Source organism: Hyperoodon ampullatus (assembly GCF_949752795.1).
Source record: "Hyperoodon ampullatus genome assembly, chromosome: X".
Classification (NCBI taxonomy): Eukaryota; Metazoa; Chordata; class Mammalia; order Artiodactyla; family Ziphiidae; genus Hyperoodon; species Hyperoodon ampullatus.
This window is the reverse complement of record NC_136913.1, coordinates 68,077,983-68,104,636: the sequence shown is the minus strand read 5'-3', so window position 1 is coordinate 68,104,636 and position 26,654 is coordinate 68,077,983. Positions and strand designations below refer to the sequence as shown.

At 34.3% G+C, this 26,654-nt stretch overlaps 1 protein-coding gene across 1 annotated transcript in view; it reads left to right on the top strand.

Moving 5' to 3' along the window:
* BRWD3 (bromodomain and WD repeat domain containing 3) overlaps window positions 1-26,654 on the top strand; it is a gene marked incomplete at both ends in the record, with an annotated part of 116,692 nt that overhangs the window by 19,146 nt on the left and 70,892 nt on the right. The window contains 2 exons of the mRNA XM_079727528.1: window positions 24,823-24,983; window positions 26,279-26,500. Coding sequence (XP_079583654.1) covers window positions 24,823-24,983; window positions 26,279-26,500 — 383 coding nt within the window. The remainder of the gene's footprint in view (window positions 1-24,822; window positions 24,984-26,278; window positions 26,501-26,654) is intronic.

The following is a 26,654-nucleotide window of genomic DNA, read 5'->3' as shown; positions in this document are numbered from 1 at the left end:
TAGTTAATTTTCAATGTTGTGTTAGTTTCAGGTGTACAGCACAGTGATTCAGTAATATATATATGTATATCTATCTATTCTTTTTTTCAGATTATTTTCCATTATAGGTTATTACAAGATATTGAATATAGTTCCCTGTGCTATACAGTAGGTCTTTGTTGTTTTTCTGTTTTATAAATAGTAGTGTGTATATGTTAATCCAAAACTCCTGATTTTTCTTCCCTCCCCCACCACCATCCCCTTTGGTAACCATAAGTTTTCTATGCCTGTGAGTCTTTTTCTTTCAAAACAGTATCAATACCTAATACCACTCAAAGAAATCCTGGGGCATATGTAATTAATATTTGTAGTATTGTTTGAGATCTTACACTATAATCACTATGTATTGTTATTTCTTCATCCCTTTAAAAATTAGTAGTTGTTTTGGAAACTTTGTATTGGTTACATTAAAACTTGAAAATATAATTTCATATAAGTACATCTCTGCTTTGAGAGTTTGTCAGTACAGAAATAATTTAAAAAATCTGTTTCATGTCTGTTTGAAATGAATATTTGGAAGAACTTGTATTATAGTTATTACCCATCATGGTAAAAGTTTCAGAAATTGTCCTAATTATCACATTCTAAACAATTTTCATAAAATTATCCATAGAAATGGCAGCAAGATGCCTGGTTCATTTTAGTTTGAGACTTAACATTGTACCCAAGGAACAAATGTACATGCTTGTATTTCTAAACTGAGTCAAGGGCATGATGCTGTAAGACTCTAAACCTTTTGTTACCCCTTTTATCTTTAGTACAATTGACATATAGCAATGTCCTGTAATTTATATAGTAAGCCTGTAATTTACAACTTATAAAACTCAGGAGGCTTGTATTAACTCTGTAGCCAAATTAATATTTATCTGTTGCCATAAGCTTCCATTTAACATTGATTGGCTCTTGACTTATTGGCCATTGTATGGTTATATGTCAACTTAAAGCCAGAATTCACTTGGAGGTGGGAAATCTACCTCTTGTTAATATGTAAATGTAAATTGAAAGAAAGTACTCTAAGGTAAACTTTATTTGGTTGAGGTTGGCTGGGTTTCTGCCAGGAATATTTGTCATCCTCCCTCTGATTTTATGTAGTTCTCATCTCTTGCCCATGTATCACACTTTGGCCAAGACTTGCCTTTTGTTGCCTGCTTCCCTCCACTTCACCTTCCTCCTTTTTGTACTTGATAATTATGCATGAAGCAAGTTGCTTCTAAAGTTATTGCTTTCTTGTATCTGGAGAGGAGCAAGGGATTCTTGTCACACCTGCAAGTAATTAGAACTGGAATATAAACTCAGAGTCTTTTGTATGTGCTACATTGTGAGTGCTCACTAAATATTAAATGAATGGAAGTGCTATGATTGCTGCCACATGGAAACGGAAGCATCCCTTTTAAAGGCATTTTTATGGTTTTATATAGCTTGTATGAGTTTCTAGCCCCTTGTATCCATTTCTGGAATCAATATTATATTAATATTAGGATAATAATTTTAGTTCCTTTATTTGAAAGGAAGTAGATTCTGTTGTGTCTTAGTATGATCATGTAAAATATAATGAAAAAATAATTTCTGTTTAATCCTATTAAGAACACTTTTTTCCTTTCCTCATTATTCTTTGTCATTTCTTTAGCTTTTTCTTTCAACATACACCAGAGTATTCTAAAATGATCTTTTAGTATTTGTTCTATACATTTTACCCAGTACCTTATAGAAATAGAACTTTATAGTTCACAAAGGGAAGCTGTAAAACAGTTTAGATTTGTTTATTTGGAGGAAAAGACAGTCTAAAATGTCTGTATAATAACCAAATCAAGTTAAATGGTTTAGAAGAAGATAGTAAAATAAAGATTTAGGATATTTATTCTCAAATTATATTAAGTGAACTTTGCAGAAAGCCTGAATGGAATTAGAAATATGGTTTCTTTGCCATATCTTATATGATATTATCCTAGCAATAAGACATTCAATGACCATGAATACCAATAGCCTGTAGGACTTACTAGGTTTACTTAAATTGTACTGTGGATGGGTGTTAAGGGGTGGGAATGGCATCAGCCTTAAAGACTGTGAAGCTGTTACTCTGTGTGGTTAAGCTTTCAGAGATATAATTTGATTCATAGTAGCATCAAATCCATGAAAGAAATAACTCTGTTGTACTTCTACTACAGTTTTCAGGTTTTATTAAAATTCATTTTTGCCCTTTTTCTGGCTTCTTTTAAGACTTTATATTAATTTGTTGTTAGAGCTATTTTGGGAAATCCCAAACCAAGTTTCACACAGAAAACACTAGTCATTTTAAATCTGGAGTTAACACTGAATTTCATGAGTCAATTTCCAATGTTCTTGGCAGAGTATTTTCTTGGTCTGTTATTGTCCTCTCTACCTATAGGAGCCGACTGATATGTTCAACTGCATTTTAACCAATCATAAGGTCGTATATATGCTATTATGCTATTTTTAAATTAATATTAAAAAATGAAACTACAAATGTTAATCAATTGACTTTTTTGTAAAAGAGAAAAGACTAATCCAAGAATAATTTAGCCCTCTTTAAATACAACCTGTTTCCTGAAAAACTGTTTTTGAAGATGATGTTGATGGTGATGGGTGTGGTGTAAGAAGTCTGATCTGTGAACAATAATCCTTTCTGCCTTGTGTGTATAAAGCCTTAAGTCTTTTATTTGGTTAGCAATTATTGGTTGAGCCTGGTACTGTTTTGAATGCCTTAAGCTTTTGCTGAAAGCACCCCTCTCCCTGCTTCAACCTCTACCTTACCCCCACATTCTTGAGGTTTGTCTTTGAGGTAGGTATGTAGCTACTATTTCTTAGAAGGTCACAATTTTGCTTTATTGTTATGAAGTTGTTTTAGTGGATTTTAAAACATTTCTTGATGCTATAGGCATCATATTAGAACATGCTTTTGGTAATAATGTCCTTTGTCCTTCATTCCTCTCATAGGGCTGGCCTAGCAAAGGGGTTGAGATTATTCTTTAAAATAGCTAGACCTGCTATTTCCAAAGCATTACTGGTAAAGAGGCATTTTTAAACTCCCTGGGTTGTTTATGGCTTCTATGGATATGAAGTTAGTTTGACCTATATTTAAGACAATTAATTCAGTTTATCTTTCAATGCCAGTTGCAGAAGAATTGGAAATATTCTTTTTATATAATCTGTATTAAAGTTTAAAAATTAAAAGTTAGCAAATTACACAAAGATTTCGTGAACACTTTGTATAACATATTATTAGATTGTAGGTGACAGATAAAATTGCTCAAGAGTTATGTGACTCATTTGTGTTAAAAATCAAATAATATCACCAGTTTGTACACATCTGGTTTTTATCTGGAGCTTGATGCCAAGTTGATGATATACTCTTTTTTTTTTTTTTAATATGGAACACTTCACGAATTTGTGTGTCATCCTTGTGCAGGTGCCATGCTAATCTTCTCTGTATCCTTCCAATTTTAGTATATGTGCTGCTGAAGCGAGCACGATGATGTACTCTTTTTCCCAGCAGATATGGTAGTTTCCTGGCTTTGGCAGGCAAAGATATGGTAGATGTCATTATCTCTTAGCATCATTGATCAGATATTTCCTGTGATATAAGCAGTAGAATTCAGTGAGTTATTCATCCTTATTGGCAGTGGACGTTTCTTGTGGTTAGTGATTTTCTGGTTTAGGTTCAAGTGTTTTTAATTAATTAATTAATTAATTATTTTTTTGGCTGCGTTGGCTGTTCGTTGCCGAGCACGGGCTTTCTCTAGTTGTGGCAAGCAGGGGCTACTCTTTGTTGCGGTACACGGGCTTCTCATTTCAGTGGCTTCTCTTGTAGTGGAGCATGGGGTCTAGGAGCGTGGGCTTCAGTAGTTGTGGTGCATGGGCTTAGTTGCTCTGGAGCATGTGGGATTTTCCCAGACCAGGGCTCGAACCTGTGTCCCCTGAATTGGCAAGCTGATTCTTAACCACTGCACCACCAGGGAAGTCCAGTTCAAGTGTTTCTGTTTATGTTTTTGTTTTTGTTTTTGTTTTGTAGCAGGGAGGGCTTTTGTCAGTACTAAACTGCTGAATGTGTAGGGTAATTCAAAATAACTTACCTTGTGCAAGTCTCATCAAACAAAGACCACTAGGAAGAAGTCTGTAGTTTGACAAAATCAAATTTATTGACTCTTAGTGAGGGAATGTACTCCTGAGGCACCGTGGAAGGCCTCTGGGCAAGAGGGAGGAGGGAAGTGTCTTTAGTAAATTGTGGCTTACCACTGAAGAATTTTGAGGAGTGTCTGAAGGAAGCCAGGATTAGTTCTGGATTGGTGGCTGATTCTGAGGTTAATTGAGAGAAGTGGGGGTTAACTAAGGGTTGGGTGCGGTCATGAAGCAGGGCGGTTTAGGAATTGGGTATCTCGCTCCAGTAATAAATGAAAATACCAAAGTGAGGATGGGGGCATCATTGGTAAGAAAGCTGTAATCACCCAAAGAAGGGGTCGCTATGATATTTTACAATTGCTGCATGACCTTGGGAAAAACAGTGTTTCCTGTTAACTTTTCAGCTGGTTTTATCTTTGTCTGTCCTCCCAGCCTGATTAATTGCAGGGCCTCTTTTTTCTTTTTCAGTCCTAAATGACATTTACTCTTTCAGTCCCAGATAAGTTTTGATTCTTTCAACATGTGTTCTTATAAATCTTTTAAAAACACATGGTCAACCTACAACAATTTTTTATTAATTGTGTTTAAGGGCTTTTCTGGATGTTCTTAGTCTGTTGAATTGAAAATCTTTTGTTTTGGTCTACAAACATTTTCTAACACCAGTTCAAAATTCCATGACAGTGTACAATAATTTTAAAACAAACAGATTTTTCTCCACTGTAAATAGAGAATGAGTCGAGTAGAAGAATGGTCTAACAGCTCTGATGTGGCCATCTCAAACCAACTCTTTGGTTCTTGGTGAACTTTCTAGTAAAACCCAATTTAGTAGATACCAGAGTCCCTGCCGATTTTGCTCAGTGTCTTTTGCAGGTAGAGGGAATATTGAGGAATATAATGTAGAATTTTTGATGTTATAGTTATTTCCTATTTCAGGCTCATTATATATTTTCTATAATGGCATTAAATAGACAGCACTGAAAAGTAAGAAGATTGTTGAACTAGAATCAAGAGACCTGGATTGAACCAAGGGTCTGCTATGTATTGATGTTAGGCAAGACATTTTCTTTGGGCTTTAATTTCCTTATTTACAAATTGAAAAAAATGCTTGCCTTCAGATCTCACAGGATTACTGTGAACTCAAATGAGATGTCTTTGGAATTACTTTATAAGCTTTAAAATGTTATGCAAATGTAACTTGTAATTATGATATTGGATCACACATGCTGATAATAATGTTGATAGCGATAATAATTACTCATAGGTTAAAGATCTGGTATTTGAGTTATCATCACAAAAAGATTATCTAGCTCACATGCAACTGTAGTGGGGTGCTTTTTTAGTATCTAAACTTAAGTTTCAGGACCTGATCTTTGTCTCCAAATCCAGTGCCCTTTCCACAAAAGTCTCAGCAAAGTAAGTAATATATATTTCCTAGTTGCCATAATAGAACCCCTTGTAAGAGCCTAGAGTCTGCGGTGGAGATGAAACTGGAAAGAGAGGTTGGGGCCCAATTATTCTGAACTGTCCATGTCAGGAGTCAGCAAAATTTTTGGATAAAGGGCCAGATAGTCAATTTTTTTTTGGCCTTCTGGATCATTTGGTCTCTGTTGCAATTACTCAACTCTGTGGTAGTGTAAAAACAGCTCTAGATAATATGTAAATGAATGACCATGGTTGTTTTCTAATAAAATTGTATTTGTAAAAATAGGTGGTGAGCTGCATTTGGCCTGTGGACCCAAGTTGGCCAACCTCTGTTCTACACTAATGAATTTAGATTTTATACTATAGGTACTGAAGAACCATTGGGTACTTTTGAATGGGAAAATTATATGATTGGATTTTTATTTTGAAAAGATAGCTCAGGTGGAAGAATATAAGATAAATTGGAGAGGAGAGAGAATGGAGGAGGCAGGCAGGGAAATCAGAGGGAAGGCTCTTATTGTAGGTATAGACAGGAGATGATGAGTGTGGGGGTAGTAGCAATAGAAATGGACATAACTGGATTGATTCAAGCAAAATTTTGGAGGTGAGATGAATAATACAGTTTGATTGGATGTGGGGCATAAAAGAGGAAGAGTAAAACTATTAGTAACAAAATTGAGGAGAGGGAAAATATAGAAAACTTGTGATGGAAGGATAATGGACATGATTTGGGAACTCTCCATCTGTGGTACATCTAGGTAGAGGGGAAGGGTGTCTATTAGGTAGTTGAAAATGTGGTCCAGGAGCTCGGGTGAAAGATGTAAGTTAGAGATAAAGATTTGGCAGTAATTAGTATATGGGTAGGTAAGATTGCAGGGACAGCATGAAAAACAAGAAATCCCAGGATAGAATTTGAGTGCACTGTTAGCATTTCATCAAGGGTGAGTCAGGGTAGAAAAAAACAATATAAGAAACTAAGAAGGCAAGGTTTGGAGAGGCAGTAATGATATCTTGAAATGAGAATCAGAAATGATATCTTGTAAGTCATAAGAAGAAAATTGCATATTTGATCAATATTCCATATCAAACCTACTATGGAATTTATATTCTCAATGGTTTTGGAAGGTTGAATACTAGAAATAATTTTTATTCAATTCAGCAAATACTTGAACACCAAATATATGCAAAACCTTTTCTAATGTTCAGGGCAGTCCTTGCTGTCAATAATTTTACTCTTTGTGGAGGTTTAGACAGATGTTGGATTATGATTATAGTACAAGGCATTGTCTCAGTTCTTCTGGGCTGATATAACAAAATAGTATAGGCGAGGTGGCTTATGAACAACATTTATTTCTCACTGTTCTGGAATTTGAGAAGTCGAAGATTAGGCACCAGCAGATTTGGTGTCAGGTTAGAACTGGCTTTCTGGTTCATAGATACCTCACATGGAGGAAGGGGCAAGGGAACTTTCTCAGGCCTCTTATATAAGGTCACTAATTTACTTCCCCAAAGGTACCACATCCTAATACCATCACATTGGATATTAGGTTTTCAATATATGAATTTGGGGGAGGAGACACAAATGTTCTGTCTAAAGCAGACATAGACTAAGTGATTTAATGGAAATACAGTAATGGGCATTAAGGAAGGAAGGAGAGATGAAACTGATTAAGAGAAACATGGAAAGATTTTGAGGAATAAGTGACCTTTGAGATGAACTTTGAAGGATTAATTATAAGTTGAAGGGTGGAACATTACAGATGAGAGGATATCTGCATAGGACAGAAAAGAAGGCTTCTCTGATTTTAAGTGGAAAATTTATGCCCTGGAGGAGTATGAATTATGGTTGGATATTTTGGGAAAGGTGGGACCAGATAATTAAGCAAATACTTGAGGGTCTTTTGCTTCCAAGGGACTGAGCTAGGTCAGTACATGATACATTAGACATCTCTATCCTTAAAGTGCTTGTAATATTAGATCAGAGATATGCACAGATAACTAATACAAGGACCACGATAAGAAGTGAAACAGGAGGGTTTAGTTTTGGCTGAAGTGATTGAGAAAGATTTCATGAAAAAGAATGATTTTAGGCTATGCCTCCAAGGATAAGAAGGATATTGACAAGCTGAAATGGCAGAGGTTAGGCATAAGGCTAAGGGAGTAGCGTAAGCAAAGGTGCTGGGTTGGTAAACTGGGAGAAGTTTAGGTTTGAACTTTAGGTGGAAGTTCATTATTTTTTATCAATGGATGTCTAGTTGCTCCAGCACCATTCGTTTAAAATGATATCCTTCCTCCATTGAATTTGATTTGTACTTTTTTCAAACATCAGTTACTATTTGTGTGGATCTACTTGCTCCTCTATTCTGTTCCATTGATATATGTGTTTATCTCTTTACCAGGACTGCATTGTTTTGATTATTGTAGTTACATAGTAAGGCTTAACGTTGGAAAGATTAGTCCCTCTCACTTTACTATTTGTCGAGATTGTTTTCAACATTCTAGGGCCAGTGCCATTCCATATGAATTTTAGGACAGGGTTATTAATGTCTGTAAAAGCCTTTTGAAAGGAATTGCATTAAGCCTATAAATCAATTTGGGAGAATTAACGTGTTTACTATGTCGAGACTTCAATCCATGGACATGGTATGTCTATTTATTGAGGTCTCCTTTGATTTCTTTCATCAGCATTTTATAATTACAGCATATAGATATTGTACATGTTTTGTTAAGTATATATCCAAGTATTTAATTTTTGGAGTGATTGTAAATGTGTGTGGTTTTTTACACTTTATTTTTTATCAAGGTATAGTTCATTTACAATATTACATAAGTTTCAGGTGTAGAACATAGTGATTCACAATTTGTAAAGATTATGCTCCATCTGTGGTTATTATAAAATAGAGGCTATATTCCCTGTGCTGCACAATATATTCTTATAGCTTATTTATTTTATACAAAGTAGTTTGTACCTCTTAATCTCCTACCCCTATCGATGATATTGTGTTTTTAATTTTGGTTTCTGCATATTCATTATTAGTGTATAGAAATGCATTTGATTTGTGTGTGTTGATCTTATTTCCTGTGACCTTGCTTAGCCCACCTATTATTTCTAGGAGTTTTCAATCTCTTTTAAAACATATTCTATCTTGCTTTTTTATACTATAGTTTTGGGATTAGATGATTTGGCAGATGTAATTATGATCTGGGTTGGTTTGGGCTAGAAGGTTTGGAACACAGTTTACCTATTGGTGCAAATGATAATTTTTAAAATTTTTTTCTCTCATTTTCAGAAAAAAACTGTTATACAATATTTGTTAAGAGATCAGCCTCTGAAGTCATATTGCCTCGATTTGAATCCTGGCTCTGTCAGTTATTAGCTTGGGATCTTGGAGAAATTATTTAACCCCTTTATGCCTCAGTTTCCATGTCTTTAAAAAGAGGATGCTAATAGTACTCACTTTGTAGGGTTAAATAAGTTAAACATATAAAGTGCTTAGCATAGTGCCTGGCACATAAAAAGTATTAAATAAATGTTAAGTTTTATTATATAACAAGGGATTTTTTTTGTCTATTCTGGTTGGCAAAGTATGGATAATATAATGTTTTTGAATATATTTTATTATTTTCTTTAGCATAGAGATTACTATCATTAGAGTAATCGATCTAATACCAAATGTTTCCCTCTTCTCTCCACCCTACCCATTTTGGAATGTGAGAGCACTGAAATTCTAGAGAGGAAAGGAAAGGGAAGAATAGGAATGAAGCTTCACAGAAACTAAGTCTACTGTGCTAGATGTTCTACAAAATTCATGTCACTTAGATAGGTGGTATTATGCCTGTTTTATAGATTTTATAGATAAGGAAGAAGCTAGGCCTCTTGTTCTTTTCTCAATACTATGTTGCCTTTTTACTCCATCATTCTGCCAAAATAGGGGGAATTGGTAGAACCCATTCTGCCAACACCTGTCGAGCTACTTGGCTGGCTCTTGGATTTTCCCACAGGATTACTATTGTATATATCCTTTGCCCTGCTCTCCTTGTCTGTCAAACACATGTCCTCATTTATATTGAATAGTGACTTGGTACCCAGAAAAACAAGGGGATGAGTTCACTGCTTTGATCCATCAGTATCCTTTATTTGGTGGGGGGTAAACATTGCTGATATGCTTAAACATAAAGCACTAACTGAGAGGTAGCTGTGGTATAAGAAAAAAGAACATTGGACATAAGTTCAAGCACCCTCCTTCTCTGTTAATTATCACCTGTATGACTTTGGAAAATTTGCTTCACCAACTTGGATCATAGTTTATTTATATGTAAAATGAGTGATTAGAGTAAAAATTAATCTTTAAAGTTCCTTCAAGCTCTAGCACAATTCTATAACATAACTAGTTCAAAGAGAGAAAGGTAAGTCATGGTTCTGTGTCGGTTACTTTCTAGGGCCTCAGAAATGCTGATTAGCCTCTCAGAATCTTCAATAGTGTTGGCTTGCATTTTTCCTTTCTATTTATTTATTTTTGACAAAAACATATTGTATACATTTAAGTTATACAACTTGGTGTTTTGATATATGTCTACCATGTGAAATGATTACCACAATAAAAAATAAACCTGTCAGTTACCTATTATGTTACCATTTTTGTGTGTGTTATGAGAACACTTAAGATTTACTTTCTTACCAAATTTCAAGTATACGGTAGATTATTATTAACTGTAGTTACTAAGCTGTATATTAGATCTCCAGAATTTTTTTATCTTAAAACCGAATGTTTGTACTCCTTAAACAGTATCACCTCCTCTGTCTCCCCCCAGCGTCTGACCACTACCATTCTACTTATTGTTACTATGAATTCAACTTTTTAAAAAAGATTCTACATATGAGTGAAATCATGTAATATTTATCCTTCTCCATCTGGTTTATTTCACTTAGCATAATGTCCACCAGGTTCATCCATGTTGTCATAGACAGCAGGTTTGCATTTTCTGATCGCCAAAGGCAGCTGTTTTTCCTGTCTCCTGCATTTCCTGTGTCTAGAATTAAAGAGCACAAAGCTCAGTTACATTTTAAATGTAAATCTCAATGAAAAATTTCATAAGACAGAAAATGATTACAAATATTAAATTTCTAATTGTACCTGTTGGCAAATGTCTCTTCCTGTGGTTGAATCAAATGCTTATTTGAGCCTATGCTTTTTATAAAAATGGGCATTTTTAATGCACATTTTTAAATTGAAATATATTTGTTACACATATAATATTGTGTAAATTTAAGGGTGTACAACATGTTGATACATTTACATATTTTAATATGATTACCATTGTAATGATAGTTAGCACCTCTATCACATTACATAATCATCATTTCATTTTAATGATTGGAATAATTAAGTTCTAAACTCAGCAAGTTTGATAATTATACAACAGTATTGTTGTCTATATTCACTATACTGTGCATTAGATCACAAGGACTTATTTACTGTTTACTAAGTTTGTGCCCTTAACCATCTGTCCTATTCCCCTACTCCCCAGCCCCTGATAACCACCATCTTACTGTCTTTATACAGTACTTGTCTTTCTCTGACTCATCACACTTAACATAAAGTCTTCAAGGTCCATACATGTTGTCAGAAATGGCAAGATGCCCTTCTTTATCATGGCTGAATAATATTCCATTGTATACCACAACTGCTTTATCCATTCATCTGTTATGGGTACGTAGGTTGTCTCCATATCATGGCTACTGTGAATAATACCAGAATAAAAGTGAGAGTGAATCTCTTCAATATTTTGTTTTCATTTCCTTTGGGTATATAGTGAAAAGTGGAATTGCTGGGTATTATGGTAGTTTTTTTTTTCTTTTCTTTTTCTTTTTTTTTTTTTTGGCTGTGCCATGTAGCATGTGGGATCTTAGTTCCCCAACCAGGGATTGAACCCGTGACCCCTGCAGTGGAAGCGTGGAGTCCTAACCACTGGACTGCCAGGGAATTCCCTGGTAGTTCTATTTTTAATTTATTGAGGAACCTCCATATTGTTTTCCATAGGGGCTGAACCAACTTACATTCCCACCAACAGTTCCCTTTTCTCCTCATCCTTGCCAGTGTGTGTTATCTCTTGTCTTCTTGATGATAGCCATTCTAAAAGATGAGAGGTGATATCTCGTTGTGGCTTTGCTTTGCATTTCCCTGACAATTAGTGATGTTGAGTATCTTTTCATTTATCTGGTGGGCATTTGGATGTCTTCTTTGGACAAATGTCTGTTTAGTTCCTTTGCCCAATTTTTTTTTTTTTTTTTTTTGTGGTACGCGGGCCTCTCACCGCTGTGGCCTCTCCCACTGTGGAGCACAGGCTCCGGACGCTCAGGCTCAGTGGCCATGGCTCACAGGCCCAGCCGCTCCACGCCATGTGGGGTCTTCCCAGACCGGGGCATGAACCCACGTCCCCTGCATCGGCAAGAGGACTCTCAGCCACTGCACCACCAGGGAAGCCCCTCTGCCCACTTTTTAATCAGATTTTTTGTTATTGAGTTTTATGAGTTCTTTATATATGTTGGATATTAACCCCTTATCAGATATATGGTTTGCAAAAATTTTCTCACATTCTGTAGGTTGTGTTCTCATCATTTTGATTCTTTTGCTGAGCAGGAGCTTTTAAGTTTGATGTCCCACTTGTTGATTTTTGCTTTTGTTGTTTATGCTTCTGGTGTCATATGTGAATAATCATTGCCATGACCAATGTCAAGGAGCTTCTTCCCTACATTTTCTTTTAGAAGTTTTATGGTATCAGATCTCTGATACATTTTGAGTTAATTTTTGTAAGTGGTGTAAGATAGGGGTCCAATTTCATTTTTTTGCCTGTGTTTATCTAGTTTTCTCAGCACCATTTGTTGAAGAGACTATCCTTTCCCCATTGAGTGTTCTTGGTTCCCTTGACTATGTTTTTGAATATTAGTTGACCATACATGGAGGGTTATTTCTGGACCCTCAATATGTTCCATTGGTGTGTGGGTCTGTGTTTATACCAATACCATACTGCTTTAATTACTATAGCTTTATAGTATAGTTTGAAATCAGAAAGTGTGGTATATCTGGCTTTGTTCTTTCTCAGGATTGCTTTGGCTATTCTGTGTTTTTTTGTGGTTCCATACAAATTTTAGGATTGCTTTTTCTATTTCTTTGAATTATGCCATTGGAATTGTTTTTTCTGAATTTTGAATTTTATTTTTAATTATGCCATTGGAATTTTGATAGGGATTGTGTTGAATCTACAGATAGATATGGGTGGCATGGATATTTTAACAATCTTTGCATCCATGAACATGGGATTTCTTTCCATTTGTTTGTATCTTCAACTTCTTTCAACAAAGTCTTGTAGTTATTTATTTATTTATTTAGTACAAATCTTTTACTTCCTTGGTTAAATTTATTCCTAAGTATTTTATTGTTTTTGATGCTATTGTGAATGGGATAGTTTTGTTTTCAGATGTTTTATTATTAGTGTATAGAAATGCAACTCATATCTTTATGTTGATTTTATATCCTGCAACTTTACTGAATGTGTTGATTCCTTATAACATATTTTACTTGAGTCTTTGGGATTTTCTATATATAAAATCATATCATCTGCTAATAACAACAATTATACTTCTTCCTTCTCGATTTGGATGTCTTGTAGTTCTTTGTCTTACCTAATTGCTCTATCTAGGACTTTTAGTACTAAACTGAATGAGAGTGGTGAGAGTGAGCATCCTTGTCTTGTTCCTGGTCTTAGAGGAAAAGCTTTTGATTTTTCACCATTGAATATAATGTTAGCTATGGGTTTGTTGCATATGGCCTTCATTATGTTGGTATGCTCTTTCTATACCCAATATGTTGAAAGTTTTTATCATGAAAGGATGTTGTATTTTGTCAAATGCTTTTTCTTCATCTATTGAAATGATTATGTGATTTCTATACTTCATTCTATTACTGTTATATATTATATTTATTGATTTGCGTATGTTGAACCATCCTTGCATCCTAGGGATAAATTCCACTTGGTCACTTTCTTTTTTTAATTAATTAATTAATTAGTTTTATTTTTGGCTGTGTTGGGTCTTTGTTGCTGCATGCGGGCTTTCCTTTCTTTAGTTGCAGGGAGCGGGGGCTGCTCTTTGTTGCCATGCATGGGCTTCTCATTATGGTGGCTTCTCTTGTTTTGGAGCACAGGCTCTAGGCACTCAGGCTTCAGTAGTTGTGGCATGTGGGCTCAGTAGCTGTGGCTTGCAGGCTCTAGAGCATAGGCTCAGTGGTTGTGGCGCACAGGCTTAGCTGCTCCACAGCATGTGGGATCTTCCCAGACCAGGGCTCAAACCTGTGTCCCCTTCCTTGGCAGGTGGATTCTTAACCACTGTGCCACCAGGGAAGCCCTGGTCATTTTCTATGATTCTTTGAATGTGTTCTTGAATTCCATTTGCTAATATCTTGTTGAGAATTTTTTACATCTATGTTCATCAGGGATATTGATCTGTAGTTTTCTTTTCCTGTAGTGCTCTTATCTGCCTTTGGTATCAGAGTAATCCTGGCCTCATAGAATGAGTTTGGAAGTGTTCCCTCCTCTACAGTTTGAAAGAATTTGAGAAGGACTGGCATTAAGTCTTCTTGAAATTTTTGGTGGAATTTCCCTGTGAAACCACCTCTCCTGGGCTTTTCTGTGTTGGGAGGTGTTTGATTACTGATTTAGTCTCTTTACTTGTTACTGATCTGTTCAGATTTTCTATTTATTCCTGCATCAGTGTTTGTAGTTTATGTGTTTCTAGGAATTTATCCATTTCTTCTATGTTATCTATTTGTTGGCATATAATAGTTCATAGTAGTTTCTTATGAACCTATGTATTTCTGCAGTATCAGTTGTAATGTCTCTCATTTCTAGTATTATTTGAGTCTTCACTTTTTTTTTCGTAGCCTAGCTAAAGTTGTCAATTTTGTTTATCTTTTTGAAGAACCAGCTCCTAGTTTTGTTGAACTTTTCTATTGTTTTTCTGGTCTCTATTTCATTTATTTTCACCCTGATCTCTATTATTTCCTTCCTTCTGCTGACTTGGGGCTTACTTTGTTCTCCTCTCTAGTTTCTTGAAGTGATGTTGTTTATTTCCAGTCTTTCTAATTTTTTTAATACATGAATTTATCACTATAAACTTATCTCAGAACTGCTTTTGCAGCATCTCATAGGATTTAATATGTTGTGTTTCCATTTTCATTTGTTTACAGATAGTTTTTTGTGTCCTTTTTGATTTTATCTTTTACCATTGGCTGTTCAGAATTGTGTTGGTTAGTTTCCACATATTTGTAGACTTTCCAGGTTTCTTCTTGTTGTTGATTTGTAGTTTCATATGATTATGGTCAGAAAAGATAGTTGGAATGATTTCAGTCTTAAATTTGCTAAGACTTGTTTTGTGTCCTGTCATATGATCTATTTAGGAAAATGTTTCATGTTCACTTGAGAAGAACGTTTCTTCTGCTGCCATTGGATGGAATGTTCTATATATCTGTTAAGTCTATTTGATCTAAAGTATGTTCAATTCCAACCTTTCCTTATTGATTTTCTCTCTGGGTGATCTATCCATTGCTGACAGGGGACTATTAAAGTCCTCTAGTATTGTTGTTTTGTTGTCTGTTTCTCCCTTCTGACCTGTTAGTATTTGCTTAATATATTTAGGTGCTTCTATGTTGGCTGCACATATATTTACAATTGTTATACCTTCTTGATGTAATGACTCCTTTTATCATTATATAATGACAGTTTTTGTCTGTTATCATTTTGGGCTTGAAGGTCTTACTTTGCTTGATAAATATGGCTACCCCCACTTTCTTTTGGTTTCCACTTGCCAGTAGTATCTTCTTCCATCCATTTAATTTGAGTCTATATGTCTTTAGAGCTGAACTGAATTTCCTGTAAATGGCATGTAGTTGGGTCTTGTTTTTTTTTACCCATCCAACCACTCTATGCCATTTGATTAGTGAATTCAACCATTTACATTTAGAGTGATTATTGATATGTAAGGCCTTACAACTGCCATTTTATTGTTTGCCTTGTGGTTGTTTTATGTCTCCATTGTTTCTTTTTCCCATTGTTTCTGCATGCCTTGTAAATTGTTGGTTTTCCATGGTGGAATACTCTGTCTGTCCTATTTTTAGTTTCATGAATCTATTCTAGATTTTTGCTTTGTGGTTACCATGAGGCTTACATAAAACATCTTATAGATAAAAAAAAAAACAGTCAATTTTATGCTGATAGCAACTTATCTTCATTCACCTTTAAAGATTTCCACCCATTTTCTCCTCCGCTTTTCTTTCTTTCTTTTTCTTTTCTTTCTTTTTTTTTTTTTTTTGGCTGTGCCATGCAGCATGTGGAATCTTAGTTCTCCAACCAGAGATTGAACCCATGCCCCCTGCAATTGAAGCAGAGTCTTAACCACTGGACCACCAGGGAAGTCCTTCTCCTCCACTTTTATATTTTCAGTTTCACTATTTACCTCTTTTTATGCTGTGTATTCATTATCAAATTATAGTGGTTACAGGTTTTTTTTTTTTGTTTTTTTTTTGTTTTGTTTTGTTTTTTGCGTTACGCGGGCCTCTCACTGTTGTGGCCTCTCCCCTTGCGGAGCGCAGGCTCCGGATGCACAGGCTCAGCGTCCATGGCTCACGGGCCTAGCCGCTCCGCGGCATGTGGGATCCTCCTGGACCGGGGCATGAACCCGTGTCCCCTGCATCTGCAGGCGGACTCTCAACCACTGCGCCACCAGGGAAGCCCCTACAGTTATTTTTAATAGTCTTTCCTATTAACCTGTATCTAAAGTTAAGTGGTTAACATACCATTCTAATATGGAATTACAGTTTTCTAATTCTGTCCATTTTTCTCCTTTAGTAGAGTGTTTCATATGTCATCATCTCGCTTTTTAGTTCTTTCGTTTCAGTTGGAGAACTCCTTTTAGTGTTTCTTTACAAAGCAAGTCTAGTGGTAATGAACTCCCACAGCTTTCATTTGGCTGAGAAAACCTTTATTTCTCCTTCACTTTTGAAGGATAACTTTGCCGGATAAAGTATTCTTGGCTGGCAATTTTTATCTTTCAATAATTGGAATATGTGAGTCCACACTCTCCTGGCCTATAGAATTTCTGCTGAGAAATCTGCTGATAGGCTAATGGGGTTTCCTTTGTAGGTTACTTTCTCTTTTCCTGTTGCTGGCTCTAATATTCTTTATCATTGATTTCTGAAATTTTCATTATAATGTGTCTTACAGAACGTCTTTTTGCATTGCAGTAATAAGGTTTTCTATTAGCTTCATGAACTTGTATGTCCAAGTCCTTTCCCATGATTGGGATGTTCTCGATTATTATTGTCCAATTAGTTGTTCATCAGAGGGGAGAGAAAAAAAGGAAAACTCAACTGTTATGATGCTGATGTCATTCCCCTAATGCACTTTAAATTTGGATTCTGCTATTGATAGCTGTGTCTTAGCAAGAAATCATGTGGAGTATGAAATTCTATAATACTCATTCTAATTCAACATTTTCTTTATTAAGTATATAAAATATAAAACCTTAAATTTAGTATAAAATACAAATATTTTATACTTTATTGGAATTTTCCCCAATTTTAAACTTACTTACTACTTTACAGTTTTTGTCCTCTACCTGTTATATAATTGTTTCAGTATGTTTTAGCTTAGGCTTCCTAATCACTTTTTTTTTTTTTGGTCTAATAATGTTCTATCTTTCATGTATGAAGATAATAGAAGGAAATGTGCTTTGAGGTATTTTTTCACAGAATTTATTCACTTGCAATGATCCTTCTATTTCTTTTTGCTTACTAACCTAGGTGTGTTGATATGATTGACTGAATTTAGGAGAACAAACTGTGTGGTCTTGAACTATTGTAGGAATAAGCTGATGTACTAATACAGTTTTTTTTTTTTGGTACAACAACCCTGTAATAAGTCCTCAGTTTGGATTTACTGTTGTTAAGTGTCCTTGTTATTGATTCTTCTAATTTTTAAAGTTTTTTTATCACCATTTAATATTTGAGGGTCTAGTACTAACCTTTGAAATCAAGAGAATAAATAGTATATCTTGTGCCACACTCAACAAATGTTCTAAAATGCACACACTTTTTTCTAACACTAGAATTTTATAGGTTATTGGTAGATTTTACTTTCTTTCCTATAAAATGGTGGGATGGATAACTAATGGAGAGGACAGTAAAAAAAGAGTAACTTAAGAAAAGAAGCACATCCTTATAATTCAGGATGACAAAAAGTGAGGAAGGCAAAGCTATTATTGAAGACGAGATGAAAAAAGTCAGTCTGGTTCTAACCTTATTAATTTGGGACACAGTGTTCCATATTGTAATTTTGAAACAAATAGAATTTGATTACATAAAATGGTGCATTAATATCCAACATACACTAGAATATTATACACTTCAAATTATGATATTTTTATGTTCCTTTTTTCAAAGACCATTCAGTATTATTAATTTCTAAAGGTAATTAAATAGCATTTAAAATATTAATAGAAAAAATAGATTTCAGGAGAATCTTTATGTGCATTTTATTCATTTTAAATTAATTCTTTAATATGTTCTTCATAAAATTTGAGCCTTCTTGTGGGATAACTGTTACCTTGTATTCTCTCCCTTTTACTGTTCATTACCACTTCTAATTGATATGGAGAAAGCACAGGAAATTAAGCCAAAATAAGTTAATTTTACCATTTGTTACTGGACTAGTAAAATTACCCATAAGAAAAAAAGTTATATGATGAAGTATAGCAGGTATAACATAGGGAAAAGATCCATAAAGGAGGAAGTGGCCAATAATTCATGACAGAAAACATACAGGTTAGGCAGAATATTTACAAATATTAGATATAATGCAACAAAGTGCACTAGAAAATTTAACATAAATACATTCAAAACTTGTAATGGTATTAGTACTTAAAGTGTGATGAGTGGCGATACTTGGTCATAAACAAACATATCTAATAGGAAGGTAAGGAGTAGCAGTGCATGTTAAATGTATTTACAAATCCATAGGCCAAACTGTGGCTGTGCTATGAAAAACAGTGTGTAGAGGTTGAGTGAGAAATTTATATTGGATTATATTTACATTACAGACTGGACAGTATGGATGATGCTTTCCTAATGGAGAGGTAAAAAAGCAGGATATCTATATCAAACTAATAATGAGTGTCCTTTTATTCCTCCCACTCCAATTTAGTTATTATGTTGAGCCATTTAAAATCACTACTTCTATTTGTAGAAAATGGTTGAATACCAACAATTTCATATGGTTCAATCCATATAAGAATACTCCCAAAATACCTTTAAAGTTCCAATTAGCATATGGGGAAGGAACCTATAGATTTATTAAAAAGGAATAGATGGAATACATTTATCACTAAAATGTAAGTGCTGGGCATAATTATATTTTGCTTTAGTCTTCTCTATCAAAGAGGAAGATCTCTAAACTGTAAAGGATAGAGCTAGCATGGTTAAAAGAACAGAAAACCCAAGATGCATGAGTACCTAGCTGCTTTAAGAGTCCCAAATGAATTAAGTCACAGTATACTAAACTAGTTTTCACTGGCAGGTATTCTTTGTGAAATCAGAGTAGACAAGAGAAATGGAAATGACCAACGGACAAGTATACAATAAGGGAACAAAGAACAGATCTTTAAATTATTGATTGGTGAACTTAGCTTTAACCCCAGGAAAATTTTAGACAGGCTTATTTAATAAGTGGTTTGTGTACTTTTAGAAAAGAAGGAGGTGATCACTAGGACCCCAAATACATTTACTAGAAAAGTATGTCAAACTAACTTTAATCTGACTATTAGACAGCGTAAGGCAGCTGTTTTAGAAAACTAATGTAGTCTTTGCAATCTTAAATTGCATTTATAGAGGCATAGCTGGAAATAATCCCCTGTACTCTGTGCTGATCAGACCACTGGGGATATTTTGCTCAGTTGTTTTTTTTTTTTTTTTTTTTTTGGCCGTACCACGCAGCATGCGGGATCTTAGTTCCCTGACCAGGGATTGAACCTGAACCCCCTGCATTGTACGTGTGGAATCTTAACCACTGGACCATCAGGGAAGTCCTCGTAACTTTTTAAGAGGCTCAGACATTGATGAACTAGAGACTTACCAGGAAAAAGCAACCACAGTAGTGTTTATGGTGAAATAATGTTTTTTTCTATAGGGAATGATAGGAAAGAAAGGTGTTTGTAAATTATGGCTGTGAGTAATATAGAGGGGACCTCACATGTTGAGAGAAGACTTAAGGCACAAATGATAGCTATCTTTAAATATTTCATGGGTTACCATATAACAAAGGGATTTGACTTTTTTTTTTTCTTTAAGTGTAGCTCTCAAGGGCTAAAACTGTGATTCTCTGGAACGTGTAGGGAAGGAAATTGAGCTCAGTGAAAGGTAGAGTCTCTGCAAAATTAGAGCAGCTCAACATATAAATCATTCATTTTTGAGAAATAATATTCTCTTTACTAGAAGTGTATAGGCAGAAGCTGAATGGCTATCTACCAGATACATTATAGAAAGGATAATTTTGTGGAGAGGGAAGTTGGACTAGAATTGGTAGTTCCCAAATTTGGCACAGTATCAGCATCACTTGCAGAACTTATTAGAAATAACATTTTCAGAGATATATATTTCTGCAGATCACTTCATTAAAGTATCTTATTCATTCCTGAAATTGAGTAAATGATGAAAGCTTTTGCCCAGTGGAATAATGTAAATTCCACAAGGATGGGAATCTTGTTTGACTCGTTTATAAGTTTTATTCTAGTGTCTGTCACAGTGCTTTAGCTCATAGTAGGTTGTCAACAAATACCTTTTAAAGAGAGAAAGCAATTATTCCATTTGTAGCTGTTTATTAATCTCTGTGACTTAAAAAGTTTATAAAATACACTGAATAAGTCTTAGCTTGTTATTACTTGAATCTTTAAGCATTTTGGTCTCTTGTTGGGTTAGTTCATATATCATTTTTTAGAGAACAGTTTGGAAGCTTATCCTACAAAGATTTAAAGAAAAAACTTAGGAGACATAGTGGATTCTGAATGCAATATTTTGTATTTAAATAAATTTTATATGTATATATATTTGACTAGTTTATCTACTAAGTGAATTTGCCAGCATTGCTAAATACAAAGAAATTATTATGACATCAAAGATGTTTTTCTCAAAAGTTCTTAATGTATTCCAAGACAATGTTGGCACGTTCACATCAGTACTCAAGAGAAAATGCTCTGTAGCTGATTGTTCGAACCTGACTATAACCATATCAGCTCCCCAGATAGAAAGGTGTCATAATTAAGGTGTACTATTTTTCAAGGTTGCCAGATCCTTAACAACAGTGGATGGAGAAGCAGGCATTTTGTTCTGACTAAAATGTTGATTGATTGCCCCGTTCTAACCAGTGTTTTGAGGGTTGTATTGTCATTTCACTTTTGTAACTTTGAGAGCTACATTCCTTAGTAAATTGAAGCTGAGATGACGTTTACTCTTTATAGTGTTTTTAAAATACTTAAATAAGTAATCAAGGTAATTAATTATATATACTAAAACTTATTACATACCTTTGAAATACAGTAGATTTTAGAAGGCTTAATATTGAGATTGCAATAATGAATAGTGGATATATTGGCATAGGATTGTGGGATTTTTTTTAAAATTTGTAGTTGTTTCTCATTAATATTCTACTTTGTTAGGGTGAAAGTTTAAATTGCTCATCTCTAATCTTGCATTCTGCTTATAATAGAAGAAGAAACAATGCATTCAAATAGTACATTTGATAGATATTTATTTTTTAATTTTTTTAAAAAGGGTATATATTTTATTTAATTAATTAATTTATTTGCTCTGTTGGGTCTTTGTTGCTGTGTGCAGGCTTTCTCTAGTTGTGGAGAGCAGGGGCTACTCTTCGTTGTGGTGCACAGGCTCAGTAGTTGTGGCTTGCAGGCTCTAGAGCACAGGCTCAGTAGTTGTGGTGCATGGGCTTAGTTGCTCCATGGCATGTGGGATCTTCCCTGACCAGGGATCAAACCCATGTCCCCTGCATTGGCAGGTGGATTCTTAACCACTGCACCACCAGGGAAATCCCTTATTTTATTTTTGACTGTTTTCTTTTTATTTATTTATTTTTTAATTGAGGTATAGTTGATTTACAATATTAGTTTCAGGTGTATAACTGATTCAAAATTTTTTATAGATTATACTCCATTTATAGTTATTATAAAATATTGGCTATGTTTCCCTTTGCTGTACAATATATCCTTGTAGCTTATTTATTTTCTACATTGTAGTTTGTACCTCTTAATCCCCTATCCCTAATTTGCCCCTTCCCCCTTTCTTTTCCCCATTGGTAACCACTAGATTGGTTACCAATGGTCTATTCATATTTTCTATTTCTTCCTGGTTTAGTTTTAGGAGATTGTACATTTCTAGGAATTTGTCAATTTCTTCTACGTTGTCCACTTTATTGGCATATAGCTTTTCATAGTAATCTTGATAGAGACATTTAAATACAACACGGTGATAATTGTGTGTGTGTGTCCCTTTATTTTATTACTAATTTTGAGGAAAGGAATAAGGACTCTAAGCATCCCTCTCCCCTGAAGGAGCTATATAATATTTATGCTAGAAGAATGAGATCTACTTTCTAGTAAAATACTCAAGGATTGGTCAAAAGTGAACTCTTTTTAATTGTATTTTTAAAGTCAGTTATCAGCCATTACAAATTTCAGAAAATGTTCTTGATAAAGGATTCTTTAGAGATGTAAGAAAAGCAAAAAGCATCAGTACTGAAAAATAGTGGCTAAATGGAGAATACATGCAAAAGAGTGTTGACCGAACTCCTTATTGTATATAGAGCCTAAGGCTTGTTGACATTACCAAATGACTGAGAAAAATGTATAAATATTATCATCTCAGGTGCTATAGGAATAAACAGAAATCGCTGAGATAGGAAAGAAGGAATATTTGATGATCCTGCTGTTGAATATGCAATATACCATATATAGGAATTTTTTGAATAGCTGTTAGTGGACTAGAGAACCTAATAGAAAACTTGAATTTAAGATAAAAATGTACTATTAGAAGAGTGTTAAGTGAAACTTAAAAAAAATTCTATACTTTTATCACAAAGCAGTTGGTTTCATTTTTCTTTTTCTTTCTAGTCTTTATACATATATGTATGCATTTTTTGTATAATTTAAATCATCATCTACTTACAAGTTCATATTTTATATTTTTTGCTTTGTAGTGCCTAAATTGTTCCACATTGATGGAGTTTTCATATTTTAATTATTAATTTTTACAGAATAGTCCATCATATATTCTGTAATTCTGATTCTTTCTCTATCTCTGCTTTTCTGATTTTTTTCTTCATGTTGATGGTGTTTTTTTTTGTTTTTAAGCTTCAAATTGGTTTTCAACCAGGGACAGTTTTTCCCCAGGAGATGTTTGGCAATGTCTGGGGATATTTTTTGCTTGTCACAATTTGTTGTTGGTGGGGTGTTAATAGCATCTGGTTGGTAGAGGCCAGGTATGCTGCTAAACATTCTACAATAGACAGACAGCCCCCCACAACAAAGAATCCTCAGTCCCAGAGTTCCAAAGGCCAATAGTTCTAAGGTTGAAAAATCCTTCCTTAAAAGTAACACACCTTTTCCTCTATTTATTTACAGAATATGAATGTAAAAAAACAAAGCAGAAGTAATGGTTGATTGTTTCAAGGAACTCAGAACAGTAAGAAATGTTTGACTGGAGAGGGAAGATTGCTAAAGTCCGAAAGTTACGGTGCCTGCTCTTCCCATCTTAGAGTTGTGGCCATTTCTAGAGGTTGGCATAGGAAGCAACTGCCAAAAAGGAAACCTCTTACCTAGTACTGATGCTTATGGATTTTCCACCATTATTTATTCAGCATCTCGACATAAATACTCAGATTTCTAATGTGTTCTTATGATTTGCATTCAAAATTGGATTTTTCTATTCATCATTCAATTTTTGTCATTTTGTCAGTTTAAGGTGGCCAGTGGATTGACCTTTGCCTGAAAAAGACTTCATTACTTTTAAGATTGAGATGTTGAAAGGTTTCTTATTTTTGATTGTGGCATGCTTCTAATTGTACTAATCTAGCTACAACTCAATTCTTGCCTTAATTTTGCTTTGTTTCAACATAAAGCTATTATTATTTATACTATATTATTATGAAGTATGGTAAAATTTTGCCTTGCCTCAAGGTCACTTTAACTTTTAAGGCTTCTATGTTTTGATTAAAATATAATATGTTGGATGCTGAATAATTTCAGTGTATAAAGGAAGACTGGTGGAATGTCACAGAGCAAGTAGGTACTTGTATATCCTTACATAGGGAACAAGATCTTCGTTTTAGGGAAGTGAGTAGAATCCAGATGGTATTTGGAGGAGAATTTTGCAGACTTATGCTTTATTCTGGCTGCTTTTTAAGAAAATTAGAACACAAAACAAACAAACAAAAAAGGAGACAGGATCTAAGTTGACCTTATAAGAGATGAATTCTCAAAAGTTCATTGATTAGAGGGAGAGTCTATAGTTTCTGAAACCAAAAAGAGGGAGAACCTATAAAGTATAGAAAGGATTGTTTGTTACTGAAAACCTATGTGGTATTATAGCTTCCTTCCTCTTTTTACTGTATAAATCTCTTGTATTGCTCTTGAATTTTTAGGCACAACTGTTTACAGGGTGGATGGGTATATGAAGGTAGGACACGAGTTCATAGAATTTCCTATATACATTTTAAGATGTATTATACTTAACCAAATACCGTTTTTATTCTAAAATTATTTCATGTTATGGTAAGATTTACCTATATATATTTAAAGTTACAGTGTCTTTGACTGAAGTATACCAAGAAAGGCAAAATGGGATTGTACTTGGGAAACCATAGTAAGGTAAACAGAAAATCAGACTTCTGGGATTTGAAAGAAGAGTATTCTTAGTGCTTTGTGATAGTGAACTTGAGTTCATAAAATCGTGAAATGTGTGATGGAATTTAGACTTCTCACAGCGTAGAATTGCCATGGTGTGTGTACCCTGTTTTGTTTCATCATAATACTGATGATTTAACTTCATGTTAAATGTAGTTTTCACTTTTAGGCTTTAAGAAGTGAATCCTCTGTTTTCTGTTTTTCAGTGAATATCACCTCTGCCAGGCAATTAACCGGATGTAGTCGCTTCAGCCATATTTTCCCTTCATCTGCTTACCAGCACATTAAGATGCATAAGAGAATTCTGGGGCACTTGTCATCTGTCTACTGTGTAGCATTTGACCGAAGTGGGAGAAGAATTTTTACAGTGAGTTTAAAATTAATGATACTATAGCATATTAGAGATTTACAACAATGGAAGCTAGGCTTCATGGCATTGAATTATGCTTTGTAAGCAGTTCTTCCTTTTTAGACACAATGCATGCAAGAAAAGATGAGTGGAAATTGAAAATCTTTTCTCTTTCTATATAAATAAATGGATGAACTATAATTAACTCAATATTTGGGAAATCTAATTTAAAAAAAATAAATCTTCAGAAGGCCTTATACTCTAGAAGTGGTTAATTTATGTGAAACAAGTTTATCTACTCAATTGGTTTCATTCCATTTTAGCATTTATTAAAATGTATTTTCTATTGGTGCCAGTTCTGCTTAATTAATGATTACATCATCCTTATAGTTGAATAGTTGAACTACATGTTTAGTAATGAAGATTACAGTTATTGTATATATCTCTCTTTGAATTCAATAGTAATTATTTTTAAAATTGGACTTTTATTAACCAGATCATATTGTGTGCTTTTGAGCACAAAATAGTAGCACACTAATCTTTCCAAGTAAAGGCTTAGTCTCATTGTTTCAGTACCAAGTTAATGTAGAAGTGTAGGTAATAGCATACTTTTCTTTTTAAATTCCTAGGCTACAACAAAGGAAGTGGTTTGTATTTTGAGAAGTACAACTTCTTGGAGTTCATTACAGACTCTTCCATTGATGTTTTCATGACACAAAATGCATCACCTAAGTATATGGGTGTTGATGATGATGAGGATGATGATTTTCATCTTTTTATAAACAGATAATTATTAAATAGCTTATCTACCGCAGTAGAATTGCTTTTTACTATTTAAAGCTCTTTTGAAGTTCTCAGTAGGAAGTTCCACATAATATTTTCCCCAGAGATTATTAACAAAGTCTCATGTTTGCATGTAGATTTTAGGTTAAAGTTTTAAGTATTTGTAGAGAAAAAAAAATTCAAGCAATTAAGAAAAAAGACTGTCAGGTATAAGGAAAGAAATAATGGCAGAGATAGTTAATGCCAAATCAGTTAAATGTAAAAAAATATTTTGAGTTGTCAGGATTGGTAGTAGTTTTGCGGAGTTATTCATATATGCCATTATCAGTTTGGACAGTGCTTTGTCAGTGCTGTCATTTGGACATATTTTATATTTTCTACTCGCTCCATGTTATATGAAGAAAAGAGACTAAAAAGAAAAGGCTTAGAAGTAACTTAATAAAATTCTCCTTTGTTTTTGCTTTTATTGTGGGGGGAGGGTGCAAATTTCTGCTTTATTGTAAATCTTCTGTCCTTTTGTGTTGCTGTAGGGTTCAGATGACTGTTTGGTGAAAATTTGGGCAACAGATGATGGGCGCCTTCTTGCTACACTTCGAGGGCACTCTGCTGAAATTTCTGACATGGCTGTTAACTATGAAAACACTCTCATTGCCGCAGGCAGCTGTGATAAAGTTGTAAGAGTGTGGTGTCTTCGAACTTGTGCACCAGTTGCAGTCCTTCAGGGACATTCAGCTTCTATTACTTCCATACAGGTAAGAAAAATAAAAAGATACCTCTAGTAGATGTAATAAGAATGAGAATTCTCTTGTTTTTTGTTACATCGTGTGGATTATACAAAGAATGGCAACAGAAAAATATTGATCTCTTAAGGGCTTTGTCCCTACCTTGCAGACAGGTATTTTTTAA